Here is a 20,242-nt window from a genome sequence, read left to right as displayed (position 1 = left end):
GGGGCTAATCTTTGTTGCGGTGCATGGGCTTCTCATTGCGGTGGCTTCTCTTGTTGCGGAGCGTGGGCTCTAGGCACGTGGGCTTCAGTCGTTGTGGCTCATGGGATCTAGAGCTCAGGCTCAGTAGTTGTGGCACACGGGTTTAGTTGCTCCGCGGCATGTGGGGTCTTCCTGGACCAGGGCTCGAACCCATGTCTCCTGCATTGGGAGGCAGATTCTTAACCACTGCGCCACCAGGGAAGCCCCTCAACTGTATTTTCATAGTGCCACTGCATGTGCTTTCTTTGCTTTTGCCTGTATTTGTAATGGGTAGGGAGAAAATATGGATGGTGAATGATGTAATTATGAAGCACAACTGCATTATGTTAATAGAAACAATATAAAGCAGAATTTTCTTCCCAGAACAGTTTTTAAATACTCAAATACAGATACTCTCAAATTTAAAAATATTCAAACCAGGCTAGGCCTAGTGTGGCCAGAGAACCTAGCCACAACAAAAAATACATTTCAAAATTAATACCAATTACTCTTGTGTATTTTTTGTTTCAGGATACCTTTTATCAGTAGCTTTTTTTTTTTTTTTTAAGTGTTGTGCCCTGTTAATGAATGCTGATTTATAGAGTTGATAATGTTGTAAGGTGATATGGCTGAAGCTAGTGAGAAGTGGTCAGATTCTGGATAATTTGAAAGCATATCTAACAGGATTTATTGATGAGTTGGATATGGAGATATGAGAGAAAGGAACCAAAGATGACTTTAAGACTCATGACCTGAGTGGCTAGAAGGATGGAATTGCCATTTGTTGAAATGAGGAAGGCTATAGAGAAGAGCAAATTAGCAGGATTGAAAGATAGTAGTTCAGTTCTGGACATGTTACGAGTTATATGTCTCTTAGACATCCAGATGGAGCTGTTGAGTGAGCAGTTGCTTAGATCATGCAGTTCATAGGAGAATTCTGACTGGAGATTATAAATGTGGGAGGCATAAGCATCTAGATGGGTTTAAAAAATATATATATATATTTATTTATTTATTTATTTATTTATTTATTTATTTTTGGCTGCCTTGGGTCTTAGTTGTGGCATGCAGGCTTCTTTCTAGTTGTGGCGTGCAGGCTCCAGAGTGTGTGGGCTCTGTAATTCCGGCACGCAGGCTCTCTGGTTGTGGCACACAGGCTCTAGAGCGTGCGGGCTCAGTAGTTGCAGCACGGGCTTAGTTGCCCTGCAGCATGTGGGATCTTAGTTCCCCGACCAGGGATCGAGCCTGCATCCCCTGCATTGGAAGGCAGATTCTTAACCACTGGACCACCAGTGCAGTCTCTAGATGGTATTTTAAAACCATGAGTTTGGGTGTGTCACCAAGGAAGTGTGTGTAGCTAGAGAAAAGGTCTAAGATCTGATTCCTGCAGCCCTTCAACATTTAGAGTTTGGGGAGACAAGAAGGAACTAGCAAAGGGGACTGAGAAGAAAGAGCCAATGAGGTAAGAAAAACCAGGAGTGGGGTGTCCCAGAAGTCAAGTGAAGAAAGTTTTCATAGAAGGAAGAATGGTTTATTATATCAAACTTCCCAAGTAAGATGAGGACTAAGAATTGACATTTGATTGTGACAGCATTGATGGCATTAATGACTTCGACTGGAATGGTGGTAAAAGCCAGATTTGGAGAAGATTCAAGAGACTAAGGAGATGAGAAATTTGAGGCAGCAAGTATATATGGCTCTTTTGAGCAATTTTGCTACAAAGGGTAGCAGAGAAACGGGGCAATAGCTAGAAGGTGTTATAATCAAGATTTATTTTTTATTTATTTATTTTTTTGCGGTACGCGGGCCTCTTACTGTTGTGGCCTCTTCCGTTGCGGAGCACAGGCTCCGGACATGCAGGCTCGGCAGCCATGGCTCACGGGCCCAGCCACTCCGCGGCATGTGGGATCTTCCCGGACCAGGGCACGAACCCGTGTCCCCTGCCTCGGCAGGCGGACTCTCAACCACTGCGCCACCAGGGAAGCCCCTATTTTTTATTTTAATTTAAATTTTAAGGGAGAAATTATAACATACTATGTGCTGATAGGAATGATCCATGTATAAAGGGGGAAATTGATGATAAAATTGTTGCCGGACCAAGGGTCCTTGAGTAAGAAAGAAAGGATGGGATCTAGTGTGTAAGTTACAGTATGAGGTAGATGTTCATTCGTATATTCATTCAAAGATGAGCAGCTGTTGTGTCCCTGGCACTGTGTTCAGTGCTGGGAATAAAATGAGGATCAAGATGTGGGCTCTCTGCTCACGTGGAAATTGAACCCTCTTGCTGATGTTATTCCCAGGTAAGGATCTTGAGACTCACTGATAGAGAAACTTGCTCAAGGTAAATAAAATGTAGATTTGAATCCCACATAACGAAAAACTCACTGTTTCTCAAATTCTCCCTACCTTTAAGCTGTCACCCTACTACAGCAAGCCACCATCATCCCTTGCCGTATTAAGCTGACTGGTCAGCCTGTTTTTCCATACAGTCCACTTTCTATCCAGCTGCCAGAATATTCCTTTTTTTTCTTTTTCTTAAATTAATTAATTTTATTTTTGGCTGCGTTGGGTCTTGGTTGCTGTGCGTGGGCTTTTCTCTAGTTGCGGCGAGCGGGGGCTACTCTTCGTTGCGGTGCGTGGGCTTCTCACTGCGATGGCTTCTCTTGCTGTGGAGCATGGGCTCTAGGTGCGCAGGCTTCAGTAGTTGTGGCTTGCGGGCTGTAGAGCGCAGGCTCAGTAGTTGTGGTGCACAGGCTTTGTTGCTCCTCGGCATGTGGGATCTTCCCTGACCAGGGCTCGAACCCATGTCCCCTGCATTAGCAGGCGGATTCTTAACCACTGCGCCACCAAAGAGGCCCCAGAATATTCCTTTTAGAACATAAGTAATACCCAGTTGTTTGTCTACTCAAATCCTCTGTTTTCCTAAGAAATAAAACTCAAACTTCTAACCATGGTTTAACTTAATCTGGCCCCTGTTCTCTCTTTCCCATCACTGTCTCCTGTGTGGACATTTTATTTTATTTTAATTTTTAAAAATAAATAAGTATTTATTTATTTGGTTGCACCAGGTCTTAGTTGCAGCTGGTGGGCTCCTTAGGTGTGGCATGCAAACTCTTAGTTGCAGCATGCATGTGAGATCTAGTTCCCTGACCAGGGATCAAACCTGGACCCCCTGCATTGGGAGCGCGGAGTCTTACCCAGTGCGCAACCAGGGAAGTCCCAGATCTTTTATTTTAATCACTGGCCTATTTGCTGTTCTTCAGATATGTCAGTTGTACTCCCCATCGTTTTGTACTTGTTCCATCACCTTGGAATGCTCTTTCCTCAGATTTTTACTTTATTTTCTCTCTTAGGTCTCAGTTCAAATTCACCTTTTCAGGGAGGCCCTTCTATTAAAATACAACCTCTTCGGGCTTCCCTGGTGGCGCAGTGGTTGAGAGTCCGCCTGCCGATGCAGGGGACACGGGTTCGTGCCCCAGTCCGGGAAGATCCCACATGCTGCGGAGCGGCTAGGCCCGTGAGCCACGGCCACTGAGCCTGCGCGTCCGGAGCCTGTGCTCCGCAACGGGAGAGGCCACAACAGTGAGAGGCCCGCATACCGCAAAAAAAAAAAAAAAAAAAAAAAAATACAACCTCTTATTCCTTTATGCCTTTTCTTTGCTTTTTTAAAAAAATATTTATTTATTTATTTGGCTGCGCCAGGTCTTAGTTGGGGCTCGCAGGAACTTTTTTTTTTTTAGTTGCGGCATGTGGGATCTTCTGGTTGTGGCATGCGAACTCTTAGTTGCGACATGCATGCGAGATCTAGTTCCCTGACCAGGGATCGAACCCGGGCCCCCTGCATTGGGAATATGGAGTCTTAGCCACTGAACCACCAGCGAAGTCCCCCTTTTCTTTGCTTTTATTTTTTAAATTTTTAAAAAATAAATTTATTTTATTTATTTTTGGCTGCGTTGGGTCTTCATTGCTGTGTGTGGGCTTTCTCTAGTTTTGGTGGGTGGGGGCTGCTCTTCATTGCGGTGTGTAGGCTTCTCATTGCGGTGGCTTCTCTTGTAGTGGAGCGTGGGCTCTAGGTGCGCGGGCTTCAGTAGTTGTGGCATGCGGGCTTAGTAGCTGTGGCGCACGGGCTTAGTTGCTCTGTGGCACGTGGGATCTTCCCAGACCAGGGCTCGAACCCATGTCCCCTGCATTGGCAGGCAGATTCTTAACCACTGCACCACCAGGGAAGTCCCTTTGCTTTTATTTTACTTAGCCTTTACACCTCCTGAAATCATATTGTTTATCTTTAAAAATTTTTTTTGTCTGTCAGTAGAATACAGGCTTCATTAATGCCTAGCCCTTTCTGTGGTGTTCACTCTTATCTCTAGAATGTAGAAAAATACATGGCTTATGAGTCCATGTCTCGTGAAAGGTCTGGACAAGTTCTCTGAATAGAAAGGGAGCCAGTTATCTGTATAGGGTAGCATTATACATTGGAGCGACTTCAGCTTATATTTAAAAAATAAATTGGAGGGCTCCCCTGGTGGCGCAGTGGTTGAGAGTCCGCCTGCCGATGCAGGGGACATGGGTTTGTGCCCCGGTCCAGGAAGATCCCACATGGCGCAGAGCGGCTGGGCCCGTGAGCCATGGCCGCTTGAGCCTGCACGTCTGCAACGGGAGAGGCCACAACAGTGGGAGGCCCGCGTACAGCAAAAAAAAAAAAAAAAAAAAAAATTGGATATGGATGGGAATGGGAGGGATTAAAAATATCTGAGGTTTTTATTTATGAGAGTATTATTTCCTCAGTTATCTTGGGGTGGAGGGGGGAGCAGAAATTACGTTCTCCCAAGAGAAATGTGGGGAAAATCAGAGGAGCCGACTGACAAGGGTGGGTTTTAGTCATTTTGATTTTTGGATAAAGGAAACGTTTGTTACAAATATACCTTTATTGTAAAATATTTAGAAAATATAATAAGGAGAATAAAATTAGAGTAGTTTTTTTCATGTATTGATAACAACTTTTAATATTCTGATACATAGTCATTCTTATCTATACATACATTTATAATCAAAAAACAGAAATTGGCGTTGCTGAACTTACTGATGATTTGGGATAAAATCAGGACTATCAGAGGAAATGTTTAGTAGGTAGTTGGAGATCTAGAATTAGGTCTTGGGATGTATGGGATGTATTGGGAGATGACTGTAGAGTTGTAGCCTTTGGGAATGGATATGATCCTTACGAGTGAAGAAAATACAGTGAATTATGGGAAATAGGGCCATAACTTTGGGAAACATGCAGATTATTATTAGATGGATAGACGAATCACCATGGAAAGGATAGAGGAGTAGTTAAAGATTAAGACCAGGTTAGTGGAGAATTCTGAAAGCTTAAGGGAAGAGAATTTTCAGAAGATAACATCACCAGTGTTAATGCTTGTTGAGAAGGCAAGGATGATGAGACTGAGGAAAGAAAGACTTCTGAATTTGGTCCTTAGAAGTCCATTAGTGACGTTAGGGCATACAGTTTAGTGATAGAAGAAGAAGCCAATTTTTAGAGAGTTAAAGAGAGCGTAGATGCAAGTACTTTTCAGAGTGAGCTTTTATTAGAAAGATGGTTCTGTAGGGATGTCACTCAGATGATGCCTGATGTCTTATTTATACTTCTCATAGCTGCACAGTACTAAGCATACAGTAGATGTGTTGAATAACTGCATGAGTGAAATAAAACAGATATGGGCCATGTGTTCAAAGCATTTAAAAGTGAAAGGAAAGATACAGGCTAAAAAAGGGGGTTTTTTGTTTGTATTTTGTTTTGTTATGGGAGATTTGGCATGTTTGAAGCTGGAGGAACCACTGGGAAGGAGAGAATGCACTGAGCAAAATAGGACAGTTGAAGAGATGAAGATTTGTGATTATTTCCAGAAGAAGGTAGTGAGAAGAAATGGGCTTACTTATTAGGGTTAAGGAGCTAACCTTTTTTTGGAAGGGAGGTGAATTTCTGAGGTATAAAGGAAAGAAGTGAAAATAGATGTTGAGAAAGGTTTTTAAGACTGAGAGGAAAGAATGTTAGGAAACCAGTGGCTTTGCAGGTGATCTCCTTAGAATGAGGTTTAGTGAACGAGGATTGGAGACTTTAAGGAGGTAGACAAATGAGAATAGCTGTCGTGTGAGAATTGTGCTAGAGATTTAGAAGAAGACCTCAAGTTTTACCAGGTAGCAGTGAAGGTGAATCTGATTATTTTGAAAAGGATTGTCTTAAGATAGCACAACTGTAGTAGAGCTTATTAACACCAGAAACTTAATCTCCAGTAATAATATTGGCATCTTTTGGATTGCTATTATTATTACTTCATTAATCAGGTCATTTCAGAATATGAAATGTTGATGTAGATGAGTTTCACTAGAAAATTCATCTCATGCAAACACTAATTTACTCTTTAAGACTTTGTGTGTGGATTGCAAATGTTTTAACATAAAATATTATTTTCAATGTTGTTGACATGGTGGAAATTTGAAGAAAATTGTAGTCTGATATTAAATACTGAGAGGGTTTCTGATTGTTTTATTCTAATTTATCATTCTTATATAACTTAATCCTGCTTACTATATAATTCTAAATAAGTGCACAAAATCTTCAAATGTTGAAAAAATTTTTTCATACTTACTTAAAATGTAATATCCTGATAGAGAAAGGGATAGATTGAAGCACTGGAGTTTTTTTTTTTTTTTTTAAGCCACGCAGCATGTGGGATCTTAGTTCCCTGACCAGGGATTGAACCCGCGCCCCCTGCATTGGAAGGGCCGAGTCTTAACCACAGGGGAGTCCCAGCACTGGAGTTCTAAGTAGTAAAGAATTAGGAGTTGAGGATAAAATATGAGGAAGACCTCATCAATCTTTTTGTTCAATTATTGTTTTTATAAAAATGCAGAGGTATTTCCATGAAGATTTATACATGCCTTTTATTCTGTTTTTTTGTGAGAAAAAGACAAATTATAAAAATTCAAAATTTAGAGCTGTTACCACAGATTTTGCACACTTTTATTAATCATTTTCCATTTTTCAATATAGAATATTGTTCTGTGTTGATGCCCTGTAAGTCATTATAATAAAAACTAAGGTTAGCTTTGCAAGATTCAAATTGTCCCCATTTTTCCTTAACCATCTTTCTGTCCCCACCCCTTAAAAAAAAAGGCAACTAGGCTTTGTGGCTCTAAAATCAAATGCTTACATTGGGATTCTAACACAGAGGTTTTATTTCAGGTCTTTGTAGGTAAAATACCAAGAGATTTATATGAGGATGAGTTGGTGCCCCTTTTTGAAAAGGCTGGTCCCATTTGGGATCTACGTCTTATGATGGATCCACTGTCTGGTCAGAACAGAGGGTATGCATTTATCACCTTCTGTGGAAAGGAAGCTGCACAGGAAGCTGTTAAACTGGTATGTGATAAGCAAATGCCCACTGTCTAGCAAGTCATTATTTGAGAGAAATACCTCAATTGAAAACATTTGCAGTTAACATTGTTTCACTTTCTTTAGTTTTTGCTTTGAAAGTTTTTATATTGACTGAGTTGGTATGTCACCGTTGGCTATTTTTTTCTGATTATAAAAGTAAAAAAGAAATGAAAGTACCCAAGAAATAAGGTATTAGAGAAAGTCTCCCATAATTCTAAGAAGTTATTTATTAGAGTGATTAGTATCTAAAGTTTCATTGAATATTTGGCTTCTGCAGGTCTCTCTTTTGATCTTAGACAAAAATGTCAATTCTTGCTGTTAAACTTTAGGGTAGGATTCTTAAAGTGTGATGAAGTCTGGGATGGGTTCTGGGGAACATAACTGGGCAACAGTGACTTTTAGGACACAATTCAGGAAATGGCTGTGAATCTCTCTTGTTTTTGCCATAGCCTAATCATACAGTTTATTTTCTAAGTATATTCTTGTTCTTTGCTATCTTTTTGTTTCCAAGCCCTCCAGTTCTCTCTGTCTTTAATCTTTCTCTCTTTTTCTACTGTTTTATAACCAATCTAGTAATTTCCTTTCTGTAGGGCCTTTTACCCTTTGTACTTATTCCAGAGTAGTAGTAGTAGTAGTAACAGATATGCCAATTAAGTATATCTTTGTTCCTATTCTGTTAAGATACAACCCTCTCAGTAACCCAAAATAGCAATATCGTTGTTCCTTGGCATATTCTTTTGCCAGACAGCTAAAGGCCTCACTTAGTCTAGTTCTAGTTCTTCTAGAATGGTAATCTCTTTCACCAAGGCTTTTGGTTTTATTAGTTGCCTCAAAATTAGTTCTACTTCTAGCTTGACCCAGATTTTAGTTTTTATTACGGACTTTTCCTTCTAGTTTGTTTATTCAGTACCGAGAAGTTTTCAAAGCTTTATTTCCTTGTTTCTGCCAACATATGGATGATTTTTTTTAATTACATATTTTTTAGTAAACTAATAGGTAAGTAATGTTAAGCCATTAAAAAGCTAAAGTTTATCAAGGAAATCATCACCATAGCCATTTAAATGAAACATTTTTTATTCCTGTCATTTCATATAATTTTATAAGTATTGTGTTCGATATGTAGTTTCAGATGTTGGAATTCTGTGTTTTATGTAAAATGTGAAATTCTAAATTTCTTTACATTGATTAAACATAGCAGGTATTCTTTATATATTGTTATTTTGCCTGTGGCTTACCTATATCTAATTTCATCTCCAAGGGCAGATGAATGATCAGTCTCAGGTATTTTTTCTGAAATTCTCTGGGAGAAAATCTTCAGATAGATAATACTGAGATATGAAATCAGATCTTTTTAAAGATAAAGTGAATAGCAGTGAAGGTTAAAACTAAAACGAGAGGCTGTAACAGGTTTAAAAATACACATTTTATGTTATGGCAAGCATGAGGGAACTCAGTGAGTTCATGAGGCAGGGAGTGTTTGACCTTAAATTGTTCAGTTTTTTAGCTTGAGATCAGTTGTTCTGAGTTTGGGGTGGTTGTGGGGTGTCTGGTTCTTTTCTTCCTTTCAGTGTGACAGCTATGAAATTCGCCCTGGTAAACACCTTGGAGTGTGCATTTCTGTGGCAAACAACAGGCTTTTTGTTGGATCAATTCCGAAGAATAAGACTAAAGAAAACATTCTGGAAGAATTCAGTAAAGTCACAGGTAAAACAAAAATGTATTTAGAAATTAGTTTTGGGAAATCTGTGGTACTATTTATAGGTGCAGAAAAACGAGGTGTATCTTAATCTAAGAATTCACATGTCTATTCAGTGTCTAAATTGCCTCCTTTCTTCTTTTTAGTGGTTTGGACTAAGCAGCTTCCCTTGTAGCCTCAATTTCTTGGAATGTCCTCTTTACTTTGCCTTAATTGAACCCTAGCTTTTGACACAGTCTTTGCCCTGTAGCCCTCAAGTGAAGGAAGGCTTTTCCCCCTTGACGCTCACTGTGCTTTAGGGCTGAGGGGATGAGAGTTCTTAATCCTCCTTCTTCCTCTTACCTTGTCTAGATCAGATTTTTCCAGATTTCCAATTTTAAATCCATGGAAGTGATTGAAAAGAACATTTTATATCACAGATTTATATACATTTATATATAACTGAAACAAAATTTAACAAAATTATATTTTCGCTTACTGCATATGATTTAGTCTGACATTTCCTGTTCCATTTCATTGTTTTAAATGCTAATGGAGATCCACTAATGCTAGCTGCATTTAAAAAAACACTTTTAGACCATTACTGCTCCATCCCATATAAAAACCATTATTTCTTTACATTTTTGTCATCCACACATATACTACAGATAAACAATCCTTTCTCCCTCCTTCAAGCTGTCACCTGTTGCTCTTCTGGTTTCAGTCTTGGATTAATTGAAGATTTTTTCTGGTTCACAGTCTTTCTCTTCTGCCCGAAATTGACTTATTGTTAGTACTTTTAACATCTATGTGGATGAACCATCCAATGCTGTAACCTCCTAGTTTTATGACTGCCTCATCTCTGGTCCTTCACTTCAGCTCTCCCACATTCAAATCACATTCTGGATCTTGCTGCTGGGAGTAAAATCTAAGCACTCTTAAGGATATGGATGGTATTTAAAAGTAGGGACCACCTAGAAAGAACATATCTGGAAAGATGAGGGTACAGAGGTACACCGGTTTTAAGCAGTTACTTTTATTCTTGGTAAAAATAGTAACTTTTAAAAAGTTAGATTCAAGGATGATTTTTGGTCATGATTAGTTGTTGAGTGTTCTCTTGGATTTATATTATAATTTGGTTTTTAAGTTCCTTGGTAGTATTTTCATAAATTTTAAGCTCACGTTATATCAAACACTCTAAAACATTGTTGTATGTCAGAATACAGTAGTTGGACTTGTTTATGGCTGTACCTTCAGGATCCCTAAAATTAAAAGGGAACATAAAATACTATCCCTAGCTCCATATCTAATAATGCTGATTTAATTGTCTACTAGGTAATTAGCAAATCATTTTGAGGCTTCTTCGGTTATTTTTTGCTCTTCGGCAAGTGGATTTAGGTCTGCCTAATCGCTAAATGTGTGGTGGATGCTTTTGGCTTATATATCTGGCTGTTGGTTTAACAGAGGGTTTGGTGGACGTTATTCTCTATCATCAACCCGATGACAAAAAGAAGAATCGGGGGTTCTGCTTCCTTGAGTATGAGGATCACAAGTCAGCAGCACAAGCCAGACGCCGGCTGATGAGTGGAAAAGTAAAAGTATGGGGAAATGTAGTTACAGTTGAATGGGCTGACCCTGTGGAAGAACCAGATCCAGAAGTCATGGCTAAGGTAAATGCAATTGCTTGGGTTGGGGGTGCAGTTGTCATTTAAATTTTGTACTCAGAATAATGCTGGAATATTTCAAATTTTACAGTAAATACAAATTGTAGCCCTTGATCTTAACTATTTAGACACCAAATTTAACAGTCTGTCTTGGTATCCAGCAATTTCCATTAACCATTCCTTTTTCTGCAGATTAAATGTGTAAAAGGAACTGAAATGAAATCCCTTCAATTAAGTGTTTGTTTAGTCCTAGGCACTATGAGAGATACAAAGGTAAAAAAGTTAAGAAAAGAAAAAAGACAAGGTCTTACTGAATAAAGAGAGAAGTAATGTTCTGGTGATTATGAGTTATAATCTTCATTGACCATACTATGACTTTTATTACATGGCCATGAATTATATTTTATTGAGATTTATAGTTTACTTTCCTTTTTCTTTTTTTAAAGCTTTTCTTTTTTAATGATCAAGCTCCCTTAGAGTACTGTCTCCATGAAGACAGGCAAAGGGTTATCACGTTCGCTGTTATACAGTAGTGGCAAAATATGCATGGCAAGTCCTGTAGCGGGCCCTCACTTTCCTCCTAAGTCCTGTACTTTCATTGCCAGGATCTTTGCCTGGTAAAGGATGGTTCCAAGAGTTCTGGTTCTTAGGCTTTCCTCTGGGAGACTCCTGGGGTTGAAGGGACACATCTGAAGTTGCATCTCTGCTGCCTTTAGTGAGTTTTCGAGTATTTTGGTGTATGTCTCTTTCCTTTTCGGAGGCAGCAACTCTATGGATGGTGATAAATGAGTGGTTGGATTATTCTGGACTGAGAAGTCTTCTCCTCAGGCTTTTTATTCCAGATTCTGAGGAGACAGTCCTCACTCTTGATTAGTTTGGAGGAGAGCCCTGGTTTATACTAGCATGGTAAAAGTTTTTGTAAGCAGAAGCATTTTTGGATTAAGCAAAGAAGGTTCATTGAGAATGAACTGGAGAGACTCAGATGTGTCGCTCACTCTTTTTCTCATATTCTTTGAGTAGATAGGTGTCAAGGAAAGGGACTGGGAATCTAAAGAGCCCTGCTTTTTAATTTTTATTTATTACTAGCTTGATTTTAATTCCACTTGTTTCTTCTCCTAATACAATTGTGACTTTGAGCAAACTGACTGAATTTGGATGTTATCTATTTTATTGGAGTTGGATAAATCTCTTTACAAGATCTCTTACAACTTTGAATCTACCTTGTAGAAACTGACTGTAGCCTGTATTGCATTTCCTATAAAAACATTTTTAAAATAGCTTATAGATTGAGAGGGGAATAACATCCCCAGAATATCTAAATTATAGCTAGTAATTTGCTTATTTGACCACTTTTCACATACCTCTGCTAACCTTTCAGATTGAAATTCATCCTAAATCTTTTTATAAGATTAGAAAAACCTCATGATTTTATTCTAGTAACTGTTCTTCCTGGATCAAAAACAAGTTTCAGAGTGAAAAGGAAGCCTCTATAAACTTGAACAATACCGATTTGAATAAACTTGATTGAATAATGCTCCTTCATTGTTTTCTATTCCGGGGTTGGGCAAGGGGGAGTATACCCAATAGTGTAAAGCTTCTGCTGTTGATTCACTGTATCAGTGTTATCATTCATTGAAGATTTGTTTGCCAAGTGGGGTCATTTTTGTAATCAACCAGAACCAAAGAGCCTAAACGTATCTTTCTCTTTTTTTTTAATTTTAATTTTTATATTTGATTATAGTTTGATTTACAGTGTTATGTTAGTTTCAGCTGTACATAAATATATCTTCCTTAAAGGGACCTTTTTCCTATTGAATGTTTTAAATACAGTTTCAACTAGTAATTTTTATATAGGATGCTTTGCTTTCATCTCAGAAAAGAATAAAAGATCCATGTTGAGTTTAAAAAAAAGGGTAAATAAACCAGTTGGAGGCCTAATATAGAATTAGACTTCAGTATGACAACATTGAGAAAGATGGAGGGTGTAATGATAGAGGTGGAAAACTTTCCTCCCTTGAATTAATATCTTCTCCCCAAATCCTTTTTACTCAGATAGCCCTTTATCTGAGGCGACAGTTTGTTCAGTAGGTGTGTTAATTTTTTTTTTTGAATGAGTAATCTATTTCCTTAGTTCACAAATCAAAATTATACATAGAAATTCATCCTAAATCCTAAGTCGGAAGTCCTACTTCCACCTCTAGCCCCATCTACCGTGTCCTCCTTGTCCCTTGTAGACATCCAGTGTTAATGGTCTCTGGTTTGTCCTTTTAGTGCTTCCTTGGACAAACACAGGCAAATATTGGTATATATTCTTTCCTTCCCTACTTCTTACACAAATGGTTACTGGTAGGTGTATTAATGATCTATGTTTGCTTTATTCACTGTCATATTTCATCTCATCTCATATATTTCAGCTCTAAGGAAGTATACCGTTATTTTATGTACCACTAAGAAATTATAAAATGCTGCCAATTAAACTATGACAAGTGCTTATCTGTCACATTGACTGTAAATTGGATCCCTATTTGGAGGTATAAAAATGGGGAAAAAAATCTTAGCAACATGTATCCTCGCATTTTTTTCAAAGTAGCTCTTAGAGCTCTTCTTAATTTTTTGACTACATAATTTTCCATTTTGTAGATGTATCATAGTATATTCAACCAGCTGGGCATTGGATGTTTCTAATCTTTTGTTATTATAGTACTCCAATGAGTAAGTTTATATCATTTCAGTTATTTCAAGTGCAAATATATCTGTAGGATAGATTCTTGAGGATAGAATTGTGGGCCAAAGGGTAAATGCATCTGTAATTATTAAGATATTGACCATATTCTCTGTAGGAGGTGTACTTGTATTCTGCTCCCCACCAGCAGAATACAACAGGCTGATGTTCCTCATCCTTGTCAAAAGAGGATAGGATCAAACTTCTGGGTTTTGCCAAATCTCATAACAAATGGTACCTCAAAGCTGTTATGAGTTGCTTCTCTTTACTATGCATGCGTGAGTTTACGTTTTTTATACATTTAAGGACCATGTGTGTTTCTTTGTATGAACCATGTATTCATGAATTTTGCCTATCTTTCCATTCATTTTGTTTTTCTGTTGATCTTTTTCTTATTTTCTGGGGCTCTGATATGAAAGAGATTAACTCTTTGTGATATAAGTTATTTTTTGACTTTGCTTACGGTATTTTTCTACTGTGTAGAAGTCATTTCTTTTCAGTAGTTGAATTTTTCAGTCCTTCGTAGTTTATAGATTTTAAGTCACAAAGCCTTCTCCAAGTGCAGTGTTACATAAAGGAATTGCCTTTATTTTCTTCTAATGCTTTCAGCATCCCCCCCTTTAAAATTTTTTATCTATTTGGACTTTATCCCCGTGTATAGTGTGAGGTATGGATCCAATTTTCATCTTTATTCAGATTAACACTACACTGATTAAATGATTTAAGCATTGAATTGATAGAGTTTGTTATGTCTAGTCTCTAAATTTTGTTCTTATTTTTTTCCTGGCTCTTCCTGCTTGTTTATTTTTTCATATGAACTTTAGAATCAGCACATCCAGTTCTGAGGGGTAAAAACAAAAACTTGTTGTTTTAGGGGGACTTAAGGACCATATTAAATTTGTAAATTAACGTAGTAATATATTTTGGTTCCTTGAAGGTCCTGTTCACAGTATTAGTTACTTTTAATGACATGGCAGGAGAAGGAACTGATAATTTATATAAATTGTTAACTAACAGAATCGTTTTCTTGGTACTTTTCATACTATCATAGCACTTTTTTTTTTTATTGAAGTATAGTTGATTTACAATGTTTTGCCAGTCTCTGCTGTACAGCAGAGTGACTCGGTTATACACATATATACAATTTTTTAAACATTCTTTTGTATTATGGTTTATCACAGGATATTGAATATAGTTCCCTGTGCTATACAGTAGGACCTTGTTTATCCATTCTAAATCTAATAGTTTGCATCCACCAACCCCAAACTCCCAGTCCATCCCTTCCCCCCCGCCCCCCGTCCCCAGCCCTTGGCAACCACAAGTCTGTTCTTCACGTCTATATCACAGCACTTTTTTTTTTTTAACACTTCCATAAATTGCCATTTATTTTCTTTATAATCTTAGCATTTTAGCAGATTTACAATACTGCATTTTTGAACAGTTTTGTATACTTTCTTTTTTTTTAGCATTAATCTGTATACCATTTACTTTACTAAAAGTAGTGTACAGAAATACAGTAGCACAGTATCATTAGCCTCCAAGTTACAATATACTTCTTTTTTTTCACACACACACACACACACACTGTATTTTATTTTTACAAGCGATAAATAAACTGACACCAAGCACTGTAAATGGATGATCACAACAAAAGCAACAATGATTGCAATTACCAAAAACGAAACACACTCATACTGTGTCATAATATTGACATTCAGTCCAGTAATCCTCCACTGTAACAGCTCCTTTACTTTGCAGTGAAAATTGATTTGTATATTTTTTGCCTCTGAGTCCTTGTGGGATTTTTTTTTTTAATTCAAACAGAAAGTCACAAAAATTATAATCATCCTCATCAGTTCGCTCAGTCCCATGTAATTAATTTTTTTTCATCTTGATCTTTTGTTAACACTTTTATGAATTCATCAGTTTTCCATTAGAGTTCTGAAAATGCTTATTTATTCAGTTCAGCAGTATAGTCAGTTACCAGATCACAACACTTTAAACACTTAATGTTTTAGAGAAGAAAAGCCTATGCCATGAAGATAAGAAGAAATACTTTAATACAGGACTTCAGCTAAAATTAAGTAGCCAATGCCAATTTGTATATTTGTTATATTAGGTGAAAGTTTTATTTGTGAGAAACTTGGCTACTACAGTGACAGAAGAAATATTGGAAAAGTCATTTTCTGAATTCGGAAAACTTGAAAGAGTGAAGAAGTTGAAAGATTATGCGTTTGTTCATTTCGAAGACAGAGGAGCAGCTGTTAAGGTAGAAAATTTAAAATTTTGTTTTTTGATACTTGAATTTTGTTGAAACTTGCTAAACACATAAAGTGACTTTAAAAGCAAATAAAATTGTTTTCAGCTTTTACCGAACTCTGGAACTTTCTTTTAATAATCTCTGTGAAGTGGTAGTAGTATAACAGGTAAGACTCCATATTTCAAAGCCTGATTATTACTAACTGGGTTTGTGATCTCAGGCAAGTTATTTTTAATCTCTGTATTATTTTTGTAAGCCTAAGGTTTGATAGCATGATACCTTGAAAATGTTACAAGGAATAGTAATTAGCTGGTGTAAATACTAAAATGGTAATGAGTGTATCGTAACTACTTTGTTTACCTTGGTTTGTGGACCTGTGGAACTGAGCAGTGTACATGGGTTCATACCTAGTACAACACATTTAATTCAGTAGCTGTGCTCTGAGGGAATGGTTAGTTCTTCATAGTTTTGCCTTTCTTTAGTCATTTTAGAATCCTCATAGTATTGACTGTGTTTTGCCAGTTTCAGTAGTTGTTAGAAATATTTCTTGCATGGAATAGTTAATTTATTTGTTGATGATAGTATTGGAAAGTGTGAAAAAAGTCTTTTCATACGGTGTCTAGAACATATAACCCGAATACTCTGCTGCTTTCTGATGATAATGGATCAGCACCATCCTTAGTGGGTGAAATTTCAGGTTTCTTCTTCCTCTTGTTCCTCTCTCCTTTCTGGGGGAAGGTGGGGGAGGGGTAGAGGGGAGGGGGATGACAAAACAAAAGACAAGACAAAATAAAAGCTTTTTTATGTAATTGGGGAGATAGATCCGAAATCCTTGGTGACTCAGGCCTGGTTCTTTTTCTACATGTTCTGTCGGTTAAAGTGATGCCACCTCTAATATGAGCAGTTTTTGTTTCCTGCTCAGAGTACTGCTTTAAAATGTGCTTTGTAGAATCTTTGACTAGTTAGAATTTATTGGTTTGCTTTTTGATGGAAGCTAATTACAAGATTTCTAGCTCAGTAACTGGAAATCAGAGGATGGCCAGAGGGGATAGTAGACAGATGCTCCATTCTTTTGTTTATACCAGGAAGCTTTTATAGACTCATTTAGTTGCTTTAGTTGAAGCAGCCAAAAGCTAAGGTGTGGTAAAGGGGAAAAACTAGTTAGAGGAAGATACTGATTTAATCTTTGTCTAGATACTTGTAAAGCACTAAACGTTCTTTATGGATAGAGCATTTTATTATGTATATCCAGAGAGGAAAAGGTTGTATAGGGAACAGAAAAGCTGTGGTGAGGAGGTGATACTTTGTTACTGAGTTACCTGAACCCTGAACCCTATGGCAGAGGCTATTAGGTGGAACTACATAAATAAAAAACTAGAGCCTAGAATACTTTTGATTACTGCTTTCCAGGTGAGTACTTGAATCTTCATTAGTTCAGACCTTTGCTAGGCTTTGTGCTTTTAACTATTCAGGCAAAGTATGTTCCAGGTTAAGCATTGTGGGGGGGTGGGGACCTAGGCTTTTTTTGGTCAGTATCTTATTGAATTTCACTGATAACCTCATTTATGTTTCAAATCCTTAAAATTTTTATAGAGCAACAGTTTAAGACCTACATGTTGAATGCCACATGTTTGTTTAAAAATTTGAATCCTGAAAAGTTTGTTACTACTGGCACTTTCTCCAGATGTGAATTTTTGCGGCTTTGGTTTGGCTAAGCTTGGAAGTTATTTGGAATTAAGTTTTTGGATTTAAGTAGCAGCAACAGGCAGCTCTCTGGCAATCTTTTATCTTTTTTAAAATTTTTATTTTATTTATTTATTTATTCATTGATTTAATTTTTGGCTGCATTGGGTCTTCGCTGCATGCGGGTTTTCTCTGGTTGCTGAGAGTGGGGGCTACTCTTCGTTGTGGTGCATGGGCTTCTCATTGTGGTGGCTTCTCTTGTTGCGGAGCACAGGCTCTAGGCGCGTGGGCTTCAGTAGTTGGGGCACGCGGGCTCTAGAGCGCAGGCTCAGTAGTTGTGGTGCACGGGCTTAGTTGCTCCGCGGCATGTGGGATCTTCCCTGACCAGGGCTCAAACCCATGTGCCCTGCATTGGCAGGCGGATTCTTAACCACTGCGCCACCAGGGAAGCCCCAATCTTTTATCTTTTTTTTTTTTTTTTTTTGCGGTACGTGGGCCTCTCACTGTTGTGGCCTCTCCCGTTGCGGAGCACAGGCTCCGGACGCGCAGGCTCAGCGGCCATGGCTCACGGGCCCAGCTGCTCCGCGGCATGTGGGATCTTCCCGGACCAGGGCACGAACCCGTGTCCCCTGCATCGGCAGGCAGACTCTCAACCACTGCGCCACCAGGGAAGCCCTATCTTTTTAAGTATAATGGTAGGACATCAGTTTTGTTCTCAACATAATTTACACATAAGAAAGTGAGATTGAGGGGAACAAGTACTTTCTTTGTGTATTTTTTTTAACTTGGTGGGTATATGCATCTTGCAAATTAAAATAGTTGCGAAGTAAATTGCTTATCAAGTGTATTAATGGCACAGATATGTTTGTTATGTTTAAAGTACTGTTATGTGTAAAGTAAATTTATTTCCTAATTTTGTATAGGCCATGGATGAAATGAATGGCAAAGAAATAGAAGGGGAAGAAATTGAAATAGTCCTAGCCAAGCCACCAGACAAGAAAAGGAAAGAGCGTCAAGCTGCTAGACAGGCCTCCAGAAGCACTGCGTGAGTCTACATTTTAGTAAATACATCTTTGAACAGAGAATAAGTTGATAACAGAGATCAGGTAATTTAAAAAGTCAGGAAGAGTGTTGAAGCAAACTAATTTGTTTTTTCTTTTCTCCCTTCCCTCCATTGCTAGGTATGAAGATTATTACTATCACCCTCCTCCTCGTATGCCACCTCCAATTAGAGGTCGGGGTCGTGGTGGGGGGAGAGGTGGATATGGCTACCCTCCAGATTACTATGGCTATGAAGATTACTATGATGATTACTATGGTTATGATTATCACGACTATCGTGGAGGCTATGAAGATCCCTACTACGGCTATGATGATGGCTATGCAGTAAGAGGAAGAGGAGGAGGAAGGGGAGGGCGAGGTGCTCCACCACCACCAAGGGGGCGGGGAGCACCACCTCCAAGAGGTAGAGCTGGCTATTCACAAAGGGGGGCACCTTTGGGACCACCAAGAGGCTCTAGGGGTGGCAGAGGGGGTCCTGCACAACAGCAGAGAGGCCGTGGTTCCCGTGGATCTCGGGGCAACCGTGGGGGCAATGTAGGAGGCAAGAGAAAGGCAGATGGGTACAACCAACCTGATTCCAAGCGCCGTCAGACCAACAACCAACAGAACTGGGGTTCCCAGCCCATCGCTCAACAGCCGCTTCAGCAAGGTGGTGACTATTCTGGTAACTATGGTTACAATAATGACAACCAGGAATTTTATCAGGATACTTATGGGCAACAGTGGAAATAGACAAGTGAGGGCTTGAAAATGATACTGGCAAGATACGATTGGCTCTAGATCTACATCCTTCAAAAAAAAAATTGGCTTATCTGTTTCATCTTTTAAGTAGCAATTTGCTGCCATTTGTATTGGGCTGAAGAAATCACTATTGTGTATATACTCAAGTCTTTTTATTTTTTCCTCTTTTCATAAATGCTCTTGGACATTATTGGGCTTGCAGAGTTCCCTTATTCTGGGAGTTACAATGCTTTTATCCTTTCAGGCTTCATTTTAGCTTCAAAACAAGCTGAGCACACTGTTAAATCATGATTTTGCAGAACCTTTGATTTTGGACAGCTTCATTTTTTGGATTTGGGATAGATTACCTAGCAGTATGGAGTATGCTGTAAATAAAAATACAAGCTAGTGCTTTGTCTTAGTAGTTTTAAGAAATTAAAGCAAACAAATTTAAGTTTTCTTGTATTGAAAATAACCTATGATTGTATGTTTTGCATTCCTAGAAGTAGGTCAACTGTGTTTTTAAATTGTTATAACTTCACACCTTTTTGAAATCTGCCCTACAAAATTTGTTTGGCTTAAACGTCAAAGCCGTGACAATTTGTTCTTTGATGTGATTGTATTTCCAATTTCTTGTTCATGTAAGATTTCAATAAAACTCAAAAATCTATTCAAAACATTACCTATTTCAAATTCAATTGTGTCCTAAAACATTATTTTATTCGTAATCCTTGCAAGGAATATTGTTTTCAAACTATAACTGCCTATGTGAGTGATCAAATTCATGCAGAATTTCTTGTCTATTCCAGTATGTATCGTGGATATCAGACTGAGAATTAGACTAAATTCTAGTATTTATTCCAAATAGCACTGCACCTGATTGATGTTCTCTCATAGTCTTTTCTAATTTGGCAATTTTATCCTTTATTTTTATTAAAAACAGGTTCAAAGGCTTTTGAACATTCTTGCAGGCATTGGATAATTTGCGTTAAATAAAATGGGG

At 38.2% G+C, this 20,242-nt stretch overlaps 1 protein-coding gene across 1 annotated transcript in view; it reads left to right on the top strand.

Annotated features, from left to right (window-relative positions):
• The window catches only part of HNRNPR (heterogeneous nuclear ribonucleoprotein R), a gene marked incomplete at both ends in the record, with an annotated part of 30,406 nt that extends 11,155 nt beyond the window's left edge, over positions 1–19,251 (top strand). Inside the window, 8 exon segments of the mRNA XM_079698162.1 lie at positions 4,804–4,854; positions 4,856–4,885; positions 7,262–7,438; positions 9,022–9,157; positions 10,593–10,798; positions 15,634–15,783; positions 18,381–18,502; positions 18,639–19,251. Of these exon segments, the coding sequence (XP_079554288.1) occupies positions 4,804–4,854; positions 4,856–4,885; positions 7,262–7,438; positions 9,022–9,157; positions 10,593–10,798; positions 15,634–15,783; positions 18,381–18,502; positions 18,639–19,251 (1,485 nt within the window).
• Positions 19,252–20,242: the final 991 nt, after the last annotated feature.

This window comes from Hyperoodon ampullatus (genome assembly GCF_949752795.1).
Source record: "Hyperoodon ampullatus genome assembly, chromosome: 2".
Classification (NCBI taxonomy): domain Eukaryota; kingdom Metazoa; phylum Chordata; class Mammalia; order Artiodactyla; family Ziphiidae; genus Hyperoodon; species Hyperoodon ampullatus.
Note: the sequence above shows the minus strand (reverse complement) of the source record. Positions and strands in the feature narration are given on the sequence as shown.